We start from the raw sequence: 17,296 nt of genomic DNA on the forward strand, positions 1-17,296 counted from the left end.
GCAGGTAACCTCCCTGAGGAAGTCATTCAGACCTGGTTTAGGGAACCAGCAGGGCAAGTTCTCAGGGGACCCTGGCCTGTAGTCCTGCTTATCTCTTCCTAGTAGACAGTGACCACAGCCCCAGGGAGTTCAATGCTCCCCCCCTTTTTTGTAATATTTATTTATTTGACTGCACTGGGTCTTGGTTGTGGCACGTGGAGTCTTCGATCTTTGTTGAAGCATGTGAAATCTCTAGTTGCAGCATGCAAACTCTTAGTTGCAGCATGTGGGATCCAGTTCCCTGACCAGGGATTGAACCCGGCCTCCATGCATTAGGAGCTGGGGGTCTTAGCCACTGGACCACAGGGAAGTCCTTTAATGCCTGCTCTGTGCAGATAGTTGAGTCAACTGTTGGGTCCAGGCTTCTGAGACTTGGTCTCTCCAAGAACAGGGCAGCCCTGGCCCCTCTGGAAACAGGTCCGTCGGTGCCAATGCCAGGAGTGCATGGCTTCACTGCTCATGTGCCCAGCTCCAGGACAGAACACAGACCTCAGAGCGGCTGGGAGGGGCCTATTCCCCCATGGCGAATCAGGGCATGCACGAACAGAACTGTTCCCCTGCCGAGTCAGGACAAGGCTTGGCGGTGGTTCTGCCAAAGCAGTCCCAGAGGCCCAGATGGGCATTATCGGTCAATACCCTATCAGCTCTGCATTAGATGGGAGGTCAGATGCCTTTGCAATTTTTCTTGTTTGGGAAACTTAAAGGGGTGGAGGGGGAGGGGAATAGCATGGGCATGTGTTATGAGAAGCCCACCCCTGAGCTGGACTCTGGGGTGGAGGGGGGAGACTGGAAGTGCCCATAGGCTTGAGCCCCCTCCACACTCTTGGTGTCTGATGAGGATGCTCCTCTGTCCCCACCATAATGCCAGGCAGTGCCAGGGCCCCGTTGGCTTCTCGCCTTCCACTCTCCTAATCAGACATGAATGGGCCCCACTCTGCACTGCTGGCTGGCTTAGGAGGATCCGGATGGGAAACCTGTGAGGGTAAGGCAGCAACCCCAGCCTCTGCAGGATGTTTGATCTTACGTCCTGAAAGGGTCACTTTGGCTGCTGCGTAGAAATGGACAGTGGGGGCAGGAGGGACCACCGGGAGGCCAGGGAGGAGCCCTGATGGTTGTCCAGGGGAAAGGGCCAGATCCTGGCGAGGGCCAGGGTGGGCACCACCAGGGCGGGCACCATGGTGGGGAAGTGACATTTGCGATGCTCACTCAACATGTCACAGTGACTCTGCAGGTCTGGAGACAGGACAGTGGTCTGTGGAGACGGAGCTGAAAGCTCTGACCCTGGATGAGGTCACCAAGGAAAGGAAGGAGAAGAGGGCTGAGGCCCAGCCCTGGGGCAAGTCATTGTTTAGGGTTGATGATGATGAGGAAGGAGAAGTGGAGTAGCTGAAGGGCTGGGGGAGGAGTAGTGTTCTGGAGTCTGTCCCGTCCCAGCACGCCTTGGCTTGTGGACACATCACCAGGTGATCGCTGATGACCCTGACGAGGGTCTTCTGGATAGGGTGGGTTCAAAAGCCTGAGGAAGGGGCTGGTGTAGAGAGGAGGGTAGTGTGGTTATTTCCTGGGGCCACTGGAACAAATGACTGCCAACTGGGAGGCTTAAAGCAACAGAAATGGTGTTTCATCTCAGTTCAGGAGGCCAGGTATCTGAAACCAAGTTGTGGGTAGGGTCAGTTCCTTCCTAGGGCTCTGAGAGTCTGTCCCGTCCCAGCACACCTTGGCTTGTGGACTCATCACTCAGTCTCTGCCTCATGTGACCTCCTCTGGGTGTGACGACTTCTTATAAGGACAAGGCTCATCCGACTCCAGTATGTATGAGTGCTCAGTCACTCAGTCGTGTCCGACTATTTGTGACTCTATAGACCATAGTAGCCCACCAGGCTCCTCTGTCCATGGGATTTTCCAGGCAAGAATACTGGGGTGGGTTGCCATACCCTCCTCCAGGGGATCTTTCCCACCTAGGGATAGAACCCGAGTCTCCTGTGGCTCCTGCATTGCAGGCGGATTCTTTACCGCTGAGCCACCAGGGAAGCCTTACTCCAATGTGACCGCATATTAACCAGTTACATCTCCAAAGACCCTGTTTCCAATAGGGTCACATTCTGAGGTTTTCAGATGGACCTGAATTTGGTGGGAGGGGTGCTGTCCCACTCACAGTTCCTTCCCCTCCCTGGGCTGCTGCCTTTGGGGGAGATGAGGCAGTAAGAGACAGAGCCCAGAGTTCAGATGGTGGATATCTGTCAGGTGAGATCAAAGGGCACCCAAGTCCTCTGCCCAGGAGGGTTTGCTTTACTCCCCAGGGCAGCTGAGGCAGGAGGGATGTCAGAGTCCACCCAGAGAACAGGGCGTGACGGGCAGAAGCCCTGGCCAAGTCTGACCAGATACATCTTCTTGGTGTCAGGCCTGGACGGGGCACTGCAGTCTTCAAAGTGACTCTGGGCTCTGCAGTCTTCAAACAGTCTTCGTGCTGCTCCCTGGGTCGTCTGGAAAGTCCACTCCCTCCTCCACCCAGTCCCACTTCACCCGGCTGCCGGGTGCTGACCTCAGCAGGGAGCAGCTGTTTGCAGAGCGGGTCAGCCAGAGTCATCAGAGTCCTGTGCACCCCCTCCCCCGCCTCACCCCACCCTGGGTGCTGCAGTGGGCATTTTGTCCTCCCAGTCTTTCTTCCCCCAAACGCCAGGTGGACCCTCGCCGGAAGAGTCCCTGCCCCAGTGCTGGGACCCTGGGCTGAGCTGGCCTGGACAGGGCCAGAACAAAGGCTGTGTGTCCTTGCATGACCTCCACCGCTGTCCAACCACCTCTGATCACAGACCACTTGTTCTGACTCTTCCTTGGGGCTCAAGGTCTCTGGGGCTGAGGCTGCAACCAGAGGGGCTGCTGTGTCGTCTTGCTCTTTTCTGAGAAGAGGGGGCAGCAATGGCCATTGAAGGGGGGAGGCAGGGCCCAGTTTGGCTCCTAGGCCTGCCCACCCCACTCCTGGAGATGCAGAAGGAAGGGCCTATTTTTTTTTTTTTTACAGTGCTGGGTCTTCATTGCTGTGAGGGCTTTCTCTAGTTGCAGTGAGCAGGGGCTACGCTGTAGTTTCAGTGCTGGGGCTTTTCATTGCAATGGTTTCTCTTGTTGCAGAACACAGGTTCTAGGGCACTGCGGGCTTCCGGTAGTTGCGACTCTAGAGCACAGGCTCAGTAGTTGTGTTGCACAGGCTTAGTTTCCCTGCAGGATGTGGGATCTTCCTGGATTAGGGATCAAACCCATGTCTCCTGCAGTGGCAGGTAGATTCTTTACCACAAAGCCCAGGACTATTTTTTTTTTTTTAGTATCTATTTGTTTGGCTGCTCCAGGTCTTAGTTGTGGCCTGTGGGATCTAGCTCCCTGACTAGGAATTGAACCTGGGCCCCCTGCATTAAGAGCATGGAGTTTTAGCCAGTGGACCACAGAGAAGTCCTAGGAAAGGCCTATTTTTAAGCAGCAGACCAGCTGTCACTCAAAGGAGAGTCCTTCTGCACCTCTCCCCGCCACTTATAACGGCACCTCCCATTAAAGAAAGCATTTCCTTGCAGTTCAGCATTTTCAAACTCTCCCTTTTTTGATTCCCAAGACCCAGGAGCCGTGAAGATGGCGGGTGGAAACGTCTCTGAACTGGGCACTTCCTGACTTGAGACATCCATCCTTGACCTCACAGACCCAAAGTTCATTCACTGCCCATGGACTGGACACAGAACCAGGCTCTGGGGCTCCGGGTGGGCACCTCTTGGAGAGCTAGGAGGTGACCCTGGCCATGCATATTCAAATCGGCCACCAGGTGGTTGCTCGTCCTGGAGATGTGGATGTGGGCACACGGCCTTGTCCAGTTCCTTGTCCTTCTGCTCCCATAAATAGCGCCGGCTCCGCTTCCTGATTCCTGAGCCACACTCTGTGCGGATGGAGCCGGATACAGACCCTACAGCCCCCACTCCCCACCCTGGGCAAAAGGACTGAGGTTGGAAAGGCCTTCTGGGTCCTGGTAGTGACCAACCAGAATCTGTGGGACATATGTTTTTCCTGGCATAATGTCCACATCCGTCTCTGGAGCCTTGTGCTCAGTCTCTGCAACCGGACCAGGACCCTGGGCATCATGGTCTTGCCTCCTGCATAATTGGCAGTGGGTAGGGTGGGAGTGAGGATGACCTGCTGTTTAGAAACATTTCTTCCTAAGGGTGTTGATGAGCTGACTTGATACCCATTTAGCCAAGAGGTGGGGATGGGAACTCCCTCTCAGCCCTTCCCACGGCCCAGCAGGCTCTCCATCATAGTCAGTGGCTTTTGAAGCTTTCTCAGGTGCCTTCAGACATGAGAGGAAGCCCCTCTGGGGCTGAGCCACATCCTTGAAGGAGGCAGTGCTGGAGGAGGATGGAGGAGAGTTTCTGAGTGGAGGCATGCATGCTCAGTTGCTTAGTCATGTCTGATTCTTTGCAACCCCATGAACTGTAGCCCACCAGGCTCCTCTGTCCTTGGGATTCTCCAGGCAAGAATACTGGAGAGGGTTGCCATTTCCTTCTCCAGGCGACCTTCCCAACCCTGGGATTGAAGCTGTGTCTCCAACATCTCCTGCACTGGCAGGAGGATTCTTTACCACTGCGCCTCCTGGGAAGCCCTCTGAGTGGAGAAGAGGAGCCCAATTCCCCACTCAAAGGCTCGTAGGACCACTTGCTCCTCATCCTGACATTGCTGGCCTTCAGGAGCTCAGCCAATGGGACTCTGAGGAGCATCTGGCCCAGACCCCTCTTCTTCCATCTGGGGAAGCTGAGGCCCAGTGGAAGGGAGCCATTTGCTCGAGGTGAGACTGCTATGCAGGTGAAGGTGAGGAGCCGGGTCTGGGGTCTCCGAGGCAGGTCCAGTGAAGGAGACCAGGTCTCTGCAGGCCGGCAGGTGGGACGATTCCATCCCGACCCACCAGGAGTCTGTGGGATCCTTGACCCGAACAGATGGAACATCATTTAGTTAATCCTCCTTCCTCCAGGAAAGGCCCCATTTCAAAGCTTTCCATGAAAAACATCTACCACTTCCATCCTGTCTCCTGGGCTTTCCCTGGTAGCTCAGACAGTAAAGAATCTGCCTACAATGTGGGAGACCTGGGTTCACTTCCTGGGTTGGGGAGATCCCCTGGAGGAGGGCATGGCTACCCACTCCAATATTCTTGCCTGGAGAATTCCATGATGGAGGAGCCTGGCAGGGTGGCTGCATGGGGTCTCAAAGAGTCAGACATGACTGATCAACTGACACTACTACGACTGTCCTGTCTCCTGGGACTGCCCAGGGGAGATAAAGAGCCATTGTTTGTCTTCTTTTAAAGCCTGGAACTTCATAAATGCCCTGTCAAGCCTAAGATGTATTCTTTTTTTAAATACCAGCTTTACTGTGATATAATTCACATGCCATGCAATTCACCCATTAAATTGCAGCGTGCGGTGACCTCTAGCTTACTAACAGCTGTGTAGCCACTGGTGTGGTTCATCTGAGAACACTTTCATCATCACCAAAGGGAACCCCTACTCAGTCATTCCCTGTTTCCCCAAAAACCGCCAGCCTTAGGATTTGGTCTTCAATTGCTGAATTTTTATTTATTTATATTTTTGGCCACACAGTGCACGGTTTGCTGGATCTTAGTTCCCTGACCAGGGATTGATCCCAAACCATCGGCAGCATAAGCACCAAGTCTTAACCACTAGTATGTGATGTATATGAAAGTCACTCAGTCGTGTCCGACTCTTTGCGACCTCATGGATTATATGGTCCATGGAATTCTTCAGGCCAGCATACTGGAGTGGGTAGCCTTTCCCTTCTCCAGGGGATCTTCCCAACCTGGGGATCAAACCCAGGTCTCCTGCATTGCAGGCGGATTCTTTACCAGCTGAGCCACAAGGGAAGCCCAAGAATACTGGCGTGGGTAGCCTATCCCTTCTCCAGCAGATCTTCCTGACCCAGGAATTGAACTGGACCACCAGGGAATTCCCAATGACTGAATTTTTTAATATTAATGTTCTGAGACATACTGGTGAATATTAAAGAACTTTCATCCACTTTTTAATTGATGGAATGGGATCTCAAGGGAAATGCTGGGGGTCTTTTCAGTTTTTTGGTTTGACCTTTTATTTTGTTCACAAGGAAGTTTGGGGAGACCATGGACGAGGTCACAGATCCGCTCACTTCAGCTCCTTGTGTGTCCAGGACCCCGAGCAGGGACGGCCCCCCAGCCGTTCATGTGTGCTCACCTGTACCTGGCTTCATGGATGAGAGCAAGGAGGAGTCAGCCAGGCATGGGGGGGTGGAGATGAGCAGAGCCCATGACAACTCAGCAGCCTCTGGGGCCTTGGAGGGCATGACTTTCTGGTTCCTTCTGGAGCAGAGGGTTTATCTGAGATGCAGGCTGTGTGGAGCCTCTCTTGCAGGAAGCTAGGTCTTAGGCCCTCCCAGGGACACAGGGGCAGAGGTGCCCTTGCAGGCTGCTGCCAGAAGCCCCCTGGGATCCAGGGTCCTGACGCAGCTCTACCATGAACTGGGCCCCGACTACAGGGGTTTGGATCCCAGCCTGTAATCCTGGCACTTCTGTCCCCTCTGCACCTGAGTGCCCTCAGCTGTAAAATGGAGAGGAGAACCGTCCCTGTGAGCAGTTGGGTTAACACAGAATGATTCTCCTCCTGAAAGACCAAGTGGGGTCTGGGACTGGATATATGCGGGGGAGAGTCCATGAAGAGGGCCTCTAGTTCAGTGGCTTAGAGCTAACCCTGATCCTAACCCTTGCTCCTTTTCCTGCCAGTGGTGTGGCCCTGGGCAAGTTATTTGTACTTTATCCCTCAGTTTCTTCATCAGTAAAATGGGGATGATGATCATGGTATGTATCTCCCTGTGATTATTAAATCATTCGTAACAACCCACTCCAGTGTTCTTGCCTGGAGAATCCCAGGGACGGGGGAGCCTGGTGGGCTGCCGTCTATGGGGTCGCACAGAGTCAGACACGACTGAAGTGACTTAGCAGCAGCAGCAGCAACAGACCATCATGGGGATTAAATGAGGGCTTACAAGGGGGCCTGGCCCAGTGAGTTTTCTGTGTTAGCAATTAATAACTGATTTAAAAGGTAAAATGAGACAGAAATCAAACCAATATTGTAAAGCAATAATCAATCAATTAAAAACAAATAATTTTTTTTTTAAAAAAGGTAAAATGAGGGGAACCTTCAGTGGTCCAGAGGTTAGGACCCCAGGCTTTCACTACTGAGGGTCCAGGTTCCATCCCCCGTTGGAGAACTAAGATCCCATAGGCCATGCTGCATTGCCAAAAAAAAAAGCGAAAAAGAGTTAATTTGTAGTCATCTGGGTTTTAAAACTAGTATCAAGACTTCCATGGTGGTCCAGTGGCTAAGAGTCTGAGTTTCCAATGTACAGGGCCTGAGTTCGACCAACCAAGACCCTGTGCAGCCAAATAAATAAATCAATAAACATTTTTTAAAAAAACATCTAGTATCAGTCAGTGATGCTATGGCTGCTGCTGTTAGTGTTTGCTCTCAAACCACCCGGAGCCGTACTAACAGGCGTCCTCTCTCTCCTCCTATCTGCAGCGGAGCCCTTACCGCTCATGGATCTCTGCCGTCGCTCGGTGCGCCTGGCCCTGGGGAAGGGGCGCCTGGGTGAGATCCACGCGCTGCCACTGCCCGCCTCCCTCAAGGCCTACCTCCTCTACCAGTGATGCTCCGCCTGGGACCGCCAGCACGACCACCCCCCCGCCCCGGTGCCAACTCACTGAGCCACCACAGCACCACGAGCCTTGGACCGGCGTCCGAGGCGTGGGAGGAAGTCCCGACTTCCTTTTCATCCTCCCTGGCTGCCCAGCCGGACACAGACGGCTTTGGATACGGGCCCTTCTGCTCCCCTTCTGGACCTTGGCAGAAATCCCCCGCATGCCGTATCACAGCCCCTCCTTGGAAAAAACACAGAGGATAAACTGCTGCCCTGAGCTCTGATCTGCTCTTAGGGTGGCCTGGGTGCTCCCCACACCTGCCGGGACCCCCCGGTGCCGAGAACAGATCCCAGGGGTGCTAAGAGGTGCTTAGATGGGGGCCAGCGCCCGCCCAGCAGGGCAGCCACAGCGGACGAAGCTCAGGATGTCAGAAGCTCAGCATGGCCACCGAGACAGAAACCAAAATGGGACCTTCCCTAGGCGCATGAGCACCCAGCATCAGTCCTGGCTGCCGGTGCCTCCATACCCTGTATTTATTCTTTTAACAGTAACAAAAGCCAGTTATTTATTCCATTTAGAAAGGACACTTTGTTCGGGTCACTTCTCTCTGGAGTGTTCTGTTGCTTTTCTTCCACCTGCCCCTTCCTGGGATGTGTGTGCCTCACCTGGCCCTTTCGCTGGGTCATGTTTGTGATGTGTCCCCACACGGGCACAGGGGGACCTCGGTGTGGGTCCCTTGATCTACAGTTTCCAGGGGGCTCTGCTCCTGAGTGCCCGAGCGGGCCCCTGAAAGGGCACTGCACGTGCAATAATGAGTGTCTTGGGGACCTGTCTGCAAGGGCGGTGGCAGCTCCCTGCGTGCCCCCAGACAGCCACTTGTCACTTGGGCTCATCCATTTTTGCACGTGGTTTTATTTTTTTAGTCTTCTGTGGGGTTTTTTGGTGTGGGTTTGGTTTCATTTTCGCTTTCCTACCTGAGATTTGCCACGTGAATACTCAGAAGCTCTGGCTTCCCCTGTCGAGTACCTGCCAAAACAAGACAGGGGGATGAGTGGGTCTGAGAGGCCAGGGGCAGGGCAGGGTGGGGGAGACCAGAGCAGAGTTGGTGCCTGTCTCCGCTTGGTGCCCCTGTCTGGGCTCTGGGCTGAGGTGGAGCAGCCTCAGTTCATTACAGTGCCCCAGAGCCATGGGGTGGGGCAGGGTGGGGTGGGGCGGGCAGCCTGCAGTGGGGGGGACGCACCCTCCCTTGCACAACTCCCCCACGTAGCAGACCCCAGCACCTGCCACCAAGTCACCTTTTCTTATGTCTTGAAGTCCACCCTCTTAGAATCTGCCTTCTGTTCATTTCTGTACAGGTACAATAGATGACTTTATTTGTTTAAAATGTTTAATATATATGCATATATATTTGTCCGTAAAAATTATGTTTTAAACAGCTGCTGTAGGGTACCTTTTTTTAAAAAAAAAAAAGTCTTCCAGTGGAGTATATTTTTTAAAGCACAAAATTGGTGCCAAGACTGGGTGAGGAATGTAAATTTCCCCTTGATCTTCGGAGGTTTGTTTTTCCCCCAGTGGGTGGGAGGAACCGAACCTGAGACGTTTAAAGACTGTCCTCACTCCTGTTTCAGGATGGGCCATGTTCTGATGAATGTTACACACGAGAGGGTCTCATTAGACAGATCCCAGCCTTATCACCTTGACCCAGTCGTCTCCCACAGACGCTGGACAAACCCCCAGACTCCTTGTCATCTCTCTGCACCCCAACACCCCAGCTCCCCGAACCTCAGCCCCACCTGTCTTTCCTCTCAGCCCAGAGCCTTGTGGCCTGTACAGTTTTGAAACTCCTGTTCTATTTTATGATGGTTGATAATAGTCAGTAACCTAATAAAGGAAAGTTTATTAAAATACAAAAGCTCTTTGGAGTCCCTCTTTGAGCCCTGTGCTATGCTGTGCTTAGTCGCTTCAGTCCTGTCTGACCCTTTGTGACCCCATGGACTGTAGCCCACCAGGTTCCTCTGTCCGTGGGGTTCTCCAGGTGAGAATACTTGGAGTGGGTTGCCGTGCCCTCCTCCAGGGGATCTTCCCTGGAGACTCAAAGGTGACTTTGAGTTTTAGGGGAAGGGGAAGGGCATGACGGACCCCTCCCGGGCCCATGGTTTTCAACAACAGATAATGGGGTGACTCCCCAGAGCCCTTGGTGGGGGGTGGAGTGCCATTAGGGGTCCCAGGTGGAGGAGGAGAATCCCAGAGGGATGATCCTAGAACATCCTCATCCTTTTCAGAAGTTCATGAGCCTGCAGCTCAGTTGGGGACTCGCTGAGCTAGTAGAAAGGATTCTGCACATCAGCAAGGACCCTTGGCTTATTGTTCAGTTGACTGTTGGCTTTTCAGAGTCCAAGCACTGGGCACTCAGCTAAAGGAGCTGGTCCTTCACCCATCTTTGCATCCCCAGTGCCAAGCGCACAGGAAGGCTGAATGAGCCCATTCTGCTAGCTGCTCCCCACTCTAAACCCCAGCGGAGAAGACAGGATGTTCTGGCTTAGAGGACTGGTGACTGATAAAGTGAAGAATCAAGAAGTTTACTAGATATGACCACACATCATGACTAGTTTCCAAAGAATTAACAAGAGTGCATTCCACTCCCTGTGTGTATGCATGTGTGCTCGCTCACTCAATCGTGTCTGACTCTTGGCGACCCCATGGATTGTAGCCTGCCAGGCTCCTCTGTCCATGGGGATTCCCAGGCGAGAATACTGGAGTGGGTTGCCATTTCTCCTCCAGGGGATCTTCCCAACCCAGGGATCGAGCTCGTGTCTCCTGCGTCTCCTGCATTGGCAGGCGGATTCTTTACCACTAAGCCACCTGGGAAGCCCTCAGCTCCCTGTGGGCACTTTTCGTTCTAAAGGCACGGTGGGATCTGCTGGTGCTGGGCAAACTGCCCTGATCTGAGGGCCCAAGACCCCCGGGACCAAGGTCCCCTGTCACTTTCTCTGAGAACCTCCTGGCCAGCTTTCCTGAGACGACTTGCATCAGAACCAGCTGAGGGGAGTTAGTTAAGATGTTCATCTCTGGACCCTGCCTGAGATGGACAGAATGGACATTTCTGGGACCAGGTCCAGGGATGCGTGACCTCTCCAGCTCCCCAGGTGACCTTCTGTGAGAGTTTGGAGACCACTGGTGGTGACTAGGTCAACTCTATTCCTGGAAAAGTTGCAGGGTAAAGGGAAATCCTTTCGGTGTGTGGCTGGGCTGGCCCAGCAAGAAGCACATAGCCTCCTGAGTCATACATGGGTTCCAGTGTTTCTCTGACCCTCATGAGCTGTGTGATCCTGGTAAGATGGTCCCCATCTCTGAGGAGGGTAGCAAGAGTGACAGAAGTCTTTAATTTTTTAAAAATATATTTTCAACATCACTCATTATTAGAGAAATGCAAATCAAAACCACAATGAGGTACCATTACACGCCAGTCAGGATGGCTGCTATCCAAAAGTCTACAAGCAATAAATGCTGGAGAGGGTGTGGAGAAAAGGGAACCCTCTTACACTGTTGGGGAATGCAAACTCAGAATACACCGCTATGGAAAAACAGTGTGGAGATTTCTTAAAAAGCTGGAAATAAACTGCCATATGACCCAGCAATACCACTTCTGGCATAGCACACTGAGGAAACCAGATCTGAAAAGAGCACACGTGCACCCAATGTTCATCGCAGCACTGTTCATCATAGCCAGGACATGGAAGAAACCTAGATGCCCATCAGCAGACGAATGGATAAGGAAGCTGTGGTACACATACACCATGGAATATTACTCAGCCATTAAAAAGAATTCATTTGAATCAGTTCTAATGAGATGGATGAAACTGGAGCCCATTATACAGAGTGAAGTAAGCCAGAAAGATAAACACCAATACAGTATACTAACACATATATATGGAATTTAGAAAGATGGTAATGATAACCCTATATGCAAACAGAAAAAGAGACACAGAAGTACAGAACAGACTTTTGAACTCTGTGGGAGAAAGCGAGGGTGGGATATTCAAAAGAACAGCATGTATTACTATCTATGTGAAACAGACATCACCAGCCCAGGTGGGGATGCATGAGACAAGTGCTCCGGCCTGGTGCACGGGAAGACCCAGAGGAAATCGAGTGGAAGAGGGAGGTTGGGAGGGGGATCGGGATGGGAATACATGTAAATCCATGGCGGATTCGATATCAATGTATGAACCAAAACCCACTGGAAAAAAATAAATAATAAAAAAAAAAAAAAAGAAAAAAAAATTATTTATTTTTGTTTGCACTGGGTCTTCGTTGCTGTGCATGGGCTTTCTCTAGCAGTGATGATCGGGGGCTACTCTCTAGTTGTGGTGCATGGGCTTCTCATCGCACTGGCTTCTCTTGTTGTGGAGCATGGGCTGTAGGCACAGGGGCTTCAGTAGTTGTTTCACGTGGGCTCAATGGTTGTGGAGCATGGGCTTTGCTGCCCTACGGCATGTGGCATCTTCCCAGACCAGGAATTGAACCTGTGTCCCTTGCACTGGCAGGCAGATTCCTAACCACTGTACCACCAGGGGAGTCCTGTGACATAAGGCTCTAGAACAGAGCCAGGCTTATCAGCAAGTGTGCAAACACATGCTTTCATAGCTCTTGCACTTCCGGAAAATGACAGTTCCCAGGTTGGAACTGGTCTCCGAGAACGGACCAAACATTCCTCATCCAACTTCCTGAGAGATATACATTCTTCTCAGGTAACGTCTCCAAAGATCAAGGTGGGTGTTGGGAGAAGGGACCCCTAGATGCCTTCCCCAGATGCGGTTGGAGGAAAGGGGTGGGCTGAACTTATTTTTAGGTTGGAGTTCATGTCTGGGTTGCCACTCCAACTTGCTTAGAAGGAGATGGCAGGAGGAGGAGAAGGGTCAGGGGGTGGAGAGGGGATGGGGGTGGGTGGCAGAAACAGAGGTAAAATAAGGGCCTTTGTGTTGCCGGGAGACTTCTGGGGAGCAGGGTTTCGTGTTGAAGGGAGCGGTCTTAATAAAACCACGGTGCAGACTGGCCCATGTGGTTGTAATTAATACCCTGCCTTCAAGCAGGTAGCAGGCTCTCAGGCTTGGCCATAGATGGGAAGAGCCCCCTCCTCCCTCCACCGTCCATCTCCTGCACATGACTCCCCACCCGCCCTCAGTCCTGCTCCTCCTCGGCGGCGAGATGAGGAATGTGGATTTACTGAACCATAAAGTATGCTGGGGGAGCTGGGGAGGGGGCCGAAGACAGAGCAATTAGTTCATGCTCCAGTCCAGACACCCAAACATGGTTGGAGGCCAGCTGCAAGGAATATTTGAAATAAATGAGCTGCCTGGGGCCAGGAGTTTGCTGTGTTTTCTGTGCGGGGCCATGGCAACCAGGGAGGAAATCATGAGCTAGGGATTGGACTCTAGAATCAACAAATGATGTCCTGGCTGAACAAGACCGGAGGAAGCCACTCAGGGCTCTCCGAGGGCTTCTCGGGGTTCAGCTGCCGACGGGCAGGACTGCTCGAGTGTACTCCTGGTGGACGTGGTGGATTCCTGTCCCAGCTTCAGCCCTCTTTGCCATCCATGGGGTTCTGCTCTGACTTTTTCTTTCTTTCTTTCAAGAAAAGAGAAAGCTGACATCTCCCTGGAACCTTTCTTCCTAGGCTGGAGAACAGCTGCTGGTCTGATAATGCTATTCCTGGGCAGAAGGGATGTTCCCACTAGGAAAGCCTAGGCCAAGGGCAGCTGGCTGCATGGAAGGTGGCATCGGCCTTGCTCTGGGGTCTGTCTTCCCACCCAGCTCTGCAGCAGCCTCCTGTGTAACTACTTTGTAGGTACAAAAGGCAAAGGCCCCATGAATCCCTTCCCTGACTCTTCTGAGGGTGGACCTCACAGCCATCCCTAAGAATGTGTCTTATAGAAGCACAGGAATAACAGAATCTAGTCTGGGGCCCTTAACTTGAAGTTCAAATACCTCCTGCATCTGAATCATCTGGTAACCTCAAGGAAAAAGCAAAATCTCAGAAATGTTGATGCCACAGGTGGGATCTGGGAAATCTGCCTCTTGAAACACCTGTAGCTAATTGGGAGACATTATCCTCTGAGACCCATGCAGATCTCTCTCTGGTCCTCTTTTCCTTCAGAGACCTGCAAGGAATTGTGATCCAGAGGAGCTTGGTGAGCACTGGAGTGGAAGGTTCCATGGGAATCAGCTCCACCCACTCTGAAGTGCAAGCAAGCAAGTGCAAGCCCCGAGAGCTGGGGATGTGAAGCCAGCATCCTGTGGGGGCACAGAAGTGCTTCTCTTGAAGGAGTGAACAGGATGGGTCCAAGGGGAAACCTCAGGCCTGAACTTTGGCTTTGCCTGGGAAACCAGCCCCATGAAAGCTGAACCAGGAGCTGACAGGCGCCACAACCCAAGCACCTCCCATCAGGGCCAGTCACTCCACAGATGCTCTCGGCTACTTCCCACGACCTCAGTACTCACTCAGGACCATGTGCCCCCATTTCCTCGTGGTATAAGGAGCAGGCGTTCCACTCCCCCTCACACCTGCACCCCGAGGCCCCACCTGTTGAAAGATTTTCAACCAAGCCCATTTATAAAGTACCTTCCCGATGATTTCTGTTAAGTAAAGCAGCCATTAGGCTGCTGATAGCTTCAGGGAGAGCAAACTTCAGGCTCCAAGTAGAGAACCTCACCTTCCCGCTGAGCCATGTATTGACAGGGGAAGAGCCCGGACTCCAGAGCCAGGACAGCCCAGGACTGATGCCCAGCTCCCCTCCTCACTGCCTGTAGGGGAACAAGAGCCCCAAGAGCCTTGCTATCTCCATCTATGAAGTAAGAGCCATTCTTTCCTGTTGAGGAGGCCCACTGAGACACTATGTGCTTAGGGCAGGATACATGAGGGTAGCTGGTACCAAGCATTCCTGCCTCACCACTTTCCACCTGGCTCTTTTTAAAAATTGAGCTGAGGACTTCCCTGGCAGTCCAGTGGTTAGGAATCCACCTCTCCATGCAGGGGACACAGGTTCAATGCCTGGTCTGGGAAGACCCACATGCCTCAGAGCAACTAAGCCCGTTGTTGTTGTTCAATTGCTCAGCCGTGTCTGTCTCTTGTTGACCCCGTGGACTGCAGCATGCCAGGCTTCCCTGTCCTTGACCATCTCCTAGAGCTTGCTCAAACTCATCACCATCGAGTGGTGATGCCATTTCATCCTCTGTCATCCCCTTCTCCTCCTGCCTTTAATCTTTCCCAGTATCAGGGTCTTTTCTAATGAGTCGGCTCTTTGCATGAGGTGGCCAAAGTATTGGAGATTCAGCTTCAGCGTCAGTCCTTCCAATGAAAATTCAAGCCCGTGCCCCACATCTATTGAACCTGTGCTCTAGAGCCCGGGAGCCAGAACTACTGAAGCCCATACGGCCAGAACCTATGTTCTGCAATAAGAGAAGCCACTGCAGTGAGAAAGTTGTGCACCACAACTACAGAGTAGCCCCCACTTGCTGCAACTAGAGAAAAAACCCATGTAGCAACAAAGACCCATCACTGCCAAAATAAATGATTTTTTAAAAGTGAGTTTGTAAAAACTTAAAACACTGCCCCACGCACAGTAAGTGATCAATAAAAGTAGCCAGTGTGATTATTCGCATACTGCCGGGGGTGCCCAGAGACCCTTGTCTGGGCTCCAGTGGCACAGACAAGACCAACGAGACTTTCCTGGGAGGGGATCGTGCAAGGCAGTTGCCTGGGCCTGGGAGCTTCTTTCCTTCTGGATGGAAATGAGGTCACTTTTCTAAAAATCAGTCTCATTGTTAGGGCAGCAGAGTATCCAGCAGTTAAGAGCAGCATGGCCAGGCTCAGTTTTTCTGACCCCCAGTCTCCACACTGTTATTGTTTCTGGTTTCTGCCGCAGTGAGCTACCAGACCCTGGGTGGTTTCAAACAGCACACATTTATTGTCTTACAGTTCTGGAAGTCAGAAGTCCAAACTCCAGGTGTGGACAGAGCCCTGCTCCCTCTGGAGGCTCTCGTGGAGGGAAATCCTTCCTGCCTCTTCCAGCTTCTGCTGGCTCCAGACTTTCCTGGCTGATGACCACATCCCTTCAACCTCTGCCCCTGTCATCAAGTGGCCTTCTCCCACTGTGTCTCCATGTCTGTATTATAAGGACAATTGTCACTGGGTTTAGAGCCTACCTGAATTATCCAGGATCCTTAACGTGATGGCACCTAAGACCCTTTTTCCAAGTAAGGTCACACTGACAGGTCCAGGGTTGGAACAAAGACCTGTCTTTCTAAGGGCCGCCATTCAACCCTCTACACACATTCCTAGAATGGAGTTCATAAGGTACCCACTCATGCCCATAAGGATTTATGAAACAAACAATAAAGTTTAGAAAACATAGCCCAGTGCCAGACTGGGCTGGGTGTGGTGGGTGCTGCCACAAGGTGAGAATTCCCAGAGTTATCATCTACAGCCCCACGGCCCTCCTGCCCCAGCTCTGATGGCCTGTCCCAGAAGAGCATGTTGGCTGTGGAATTGATGAATGGTGGGCACCCAGGCTGGGCGTGGGAGCCTGGAGGCCAGGCTCAGGCCAGGATGTAGAGAGAACTCGGAATTTGACCATGGACAGAGGACGTGGCCCCTCTTTCTGGGTTTCCCTCTGATCAGCTCCAGTAAGCCGGAGGCATGGTCTGGAAAGGTATTGGCTTTACTCAGGTGTCATCAGAAACTGAGGCCGGGCCAGGGGCAGGAAGCCCTGTGCCCCATGCCCTGTGGACCCTCACTGCCCACCTCCCCATCTTTCTCTGGGACAGAGGGAAACACTCCCACCCTGCAGCCTCTGCAGCCACACAAGGAAATGGAATGCGAACCCTGGGCTATTTAAAGAGCATGAAAGCCGGGGGCGCGGCTGGGACCCGGCCAGGCAGGGAGCCTCAGGTCGGCCCGGGGCTCCTCTTTGCACATGGCTTGATTTACGGGAGGGCCGCGAGCAGCTCCAACTTCAGACAGAGAACTATTTGAAGCAGCTGCCAGATGTTGTGTCTGAGTTGGGTTTTTACAAGTTGCTTACTGGTTAGCAGCCTGCCTCCCGCCGGAGTTCATCTTGCCCCAGCGGGTTCGGGGCCCTGGCACCGGCCCACGACGGGCCTTTGTTCAGCCTCCTTGCTGCTCCCTCCCGCGCAACCCAGGCCTGCTCTGCCTTGAGTGGAGCCAGGCTGGGAGACTGATTCCCAGAGCATCCAACCTGGCTGGGGTGGCAGCATGGCCCTGACTTCAGGGTGTCTTGAAGGCACCGGAAGCTTGTGGAATGTTCCCCTGGCATGCTGTTCAGTCGCTAAGTTGTGTCCGACTCTGCAAGACCCCATGGACTACAGCACGCCGGGCATTTACATCCTTCCCTGTCTGGTTGGATGGGATCACCAACTCTATGGACATGGGTCTGGGTGGACTCCAGCGGTTGGTAATAGACAGGGAGGCCTGGCGTGCTGCGGTTCATGGGGTCGCAAAGAGTCGGACACGACTGAGCGACT

The 17,296-nt window shown here is 52.8% G+C and overlaps 1 protein-coding gene across 3 annotated transcripts in view; it reads left to right on the forward strand.

The window, feature by feature from the left end:
• Positions 1–9,665, forward strand: part of SPSB1 (splA/ryanodine receptor domain and SOCS box containing 1) — a 71,122-nt gene extending 61,457 nt beyond the window's left edge. For all 3 annotated transcript variants that reach the window (XM_043486318.1, XM_043486319.1, XM_043486320.1), the window contains exon 3: positions 7,635–9,665. In XM_043486318.1, the coding sequence (XP_043342253.1) occupies positions 7,635–7,762 (128 nt within the window). In that variant the 3' untranslated portion in view covers positions 7,763–9,665. The remainder of the gene's footprint in view (positions 1–7,634) is intronic.
• The last annotated feature ends 7,631 nt before the right edge of the window (positions 9,666–17,296 follow it).

This window comes from Cervus canadensis, chromosome 13, assembly GCF_019320065.1.
Source record: "Cervus canadensis isolate Bull #8, Minnesota chromosome 13, ASM1932006v1, whole genome shotgun sequence".
NCBI lineage: Eukaryota > Metazoa > Chordata > Mammalia > Artiodactyla > Cervidae > Cervus > Cervus canadensis.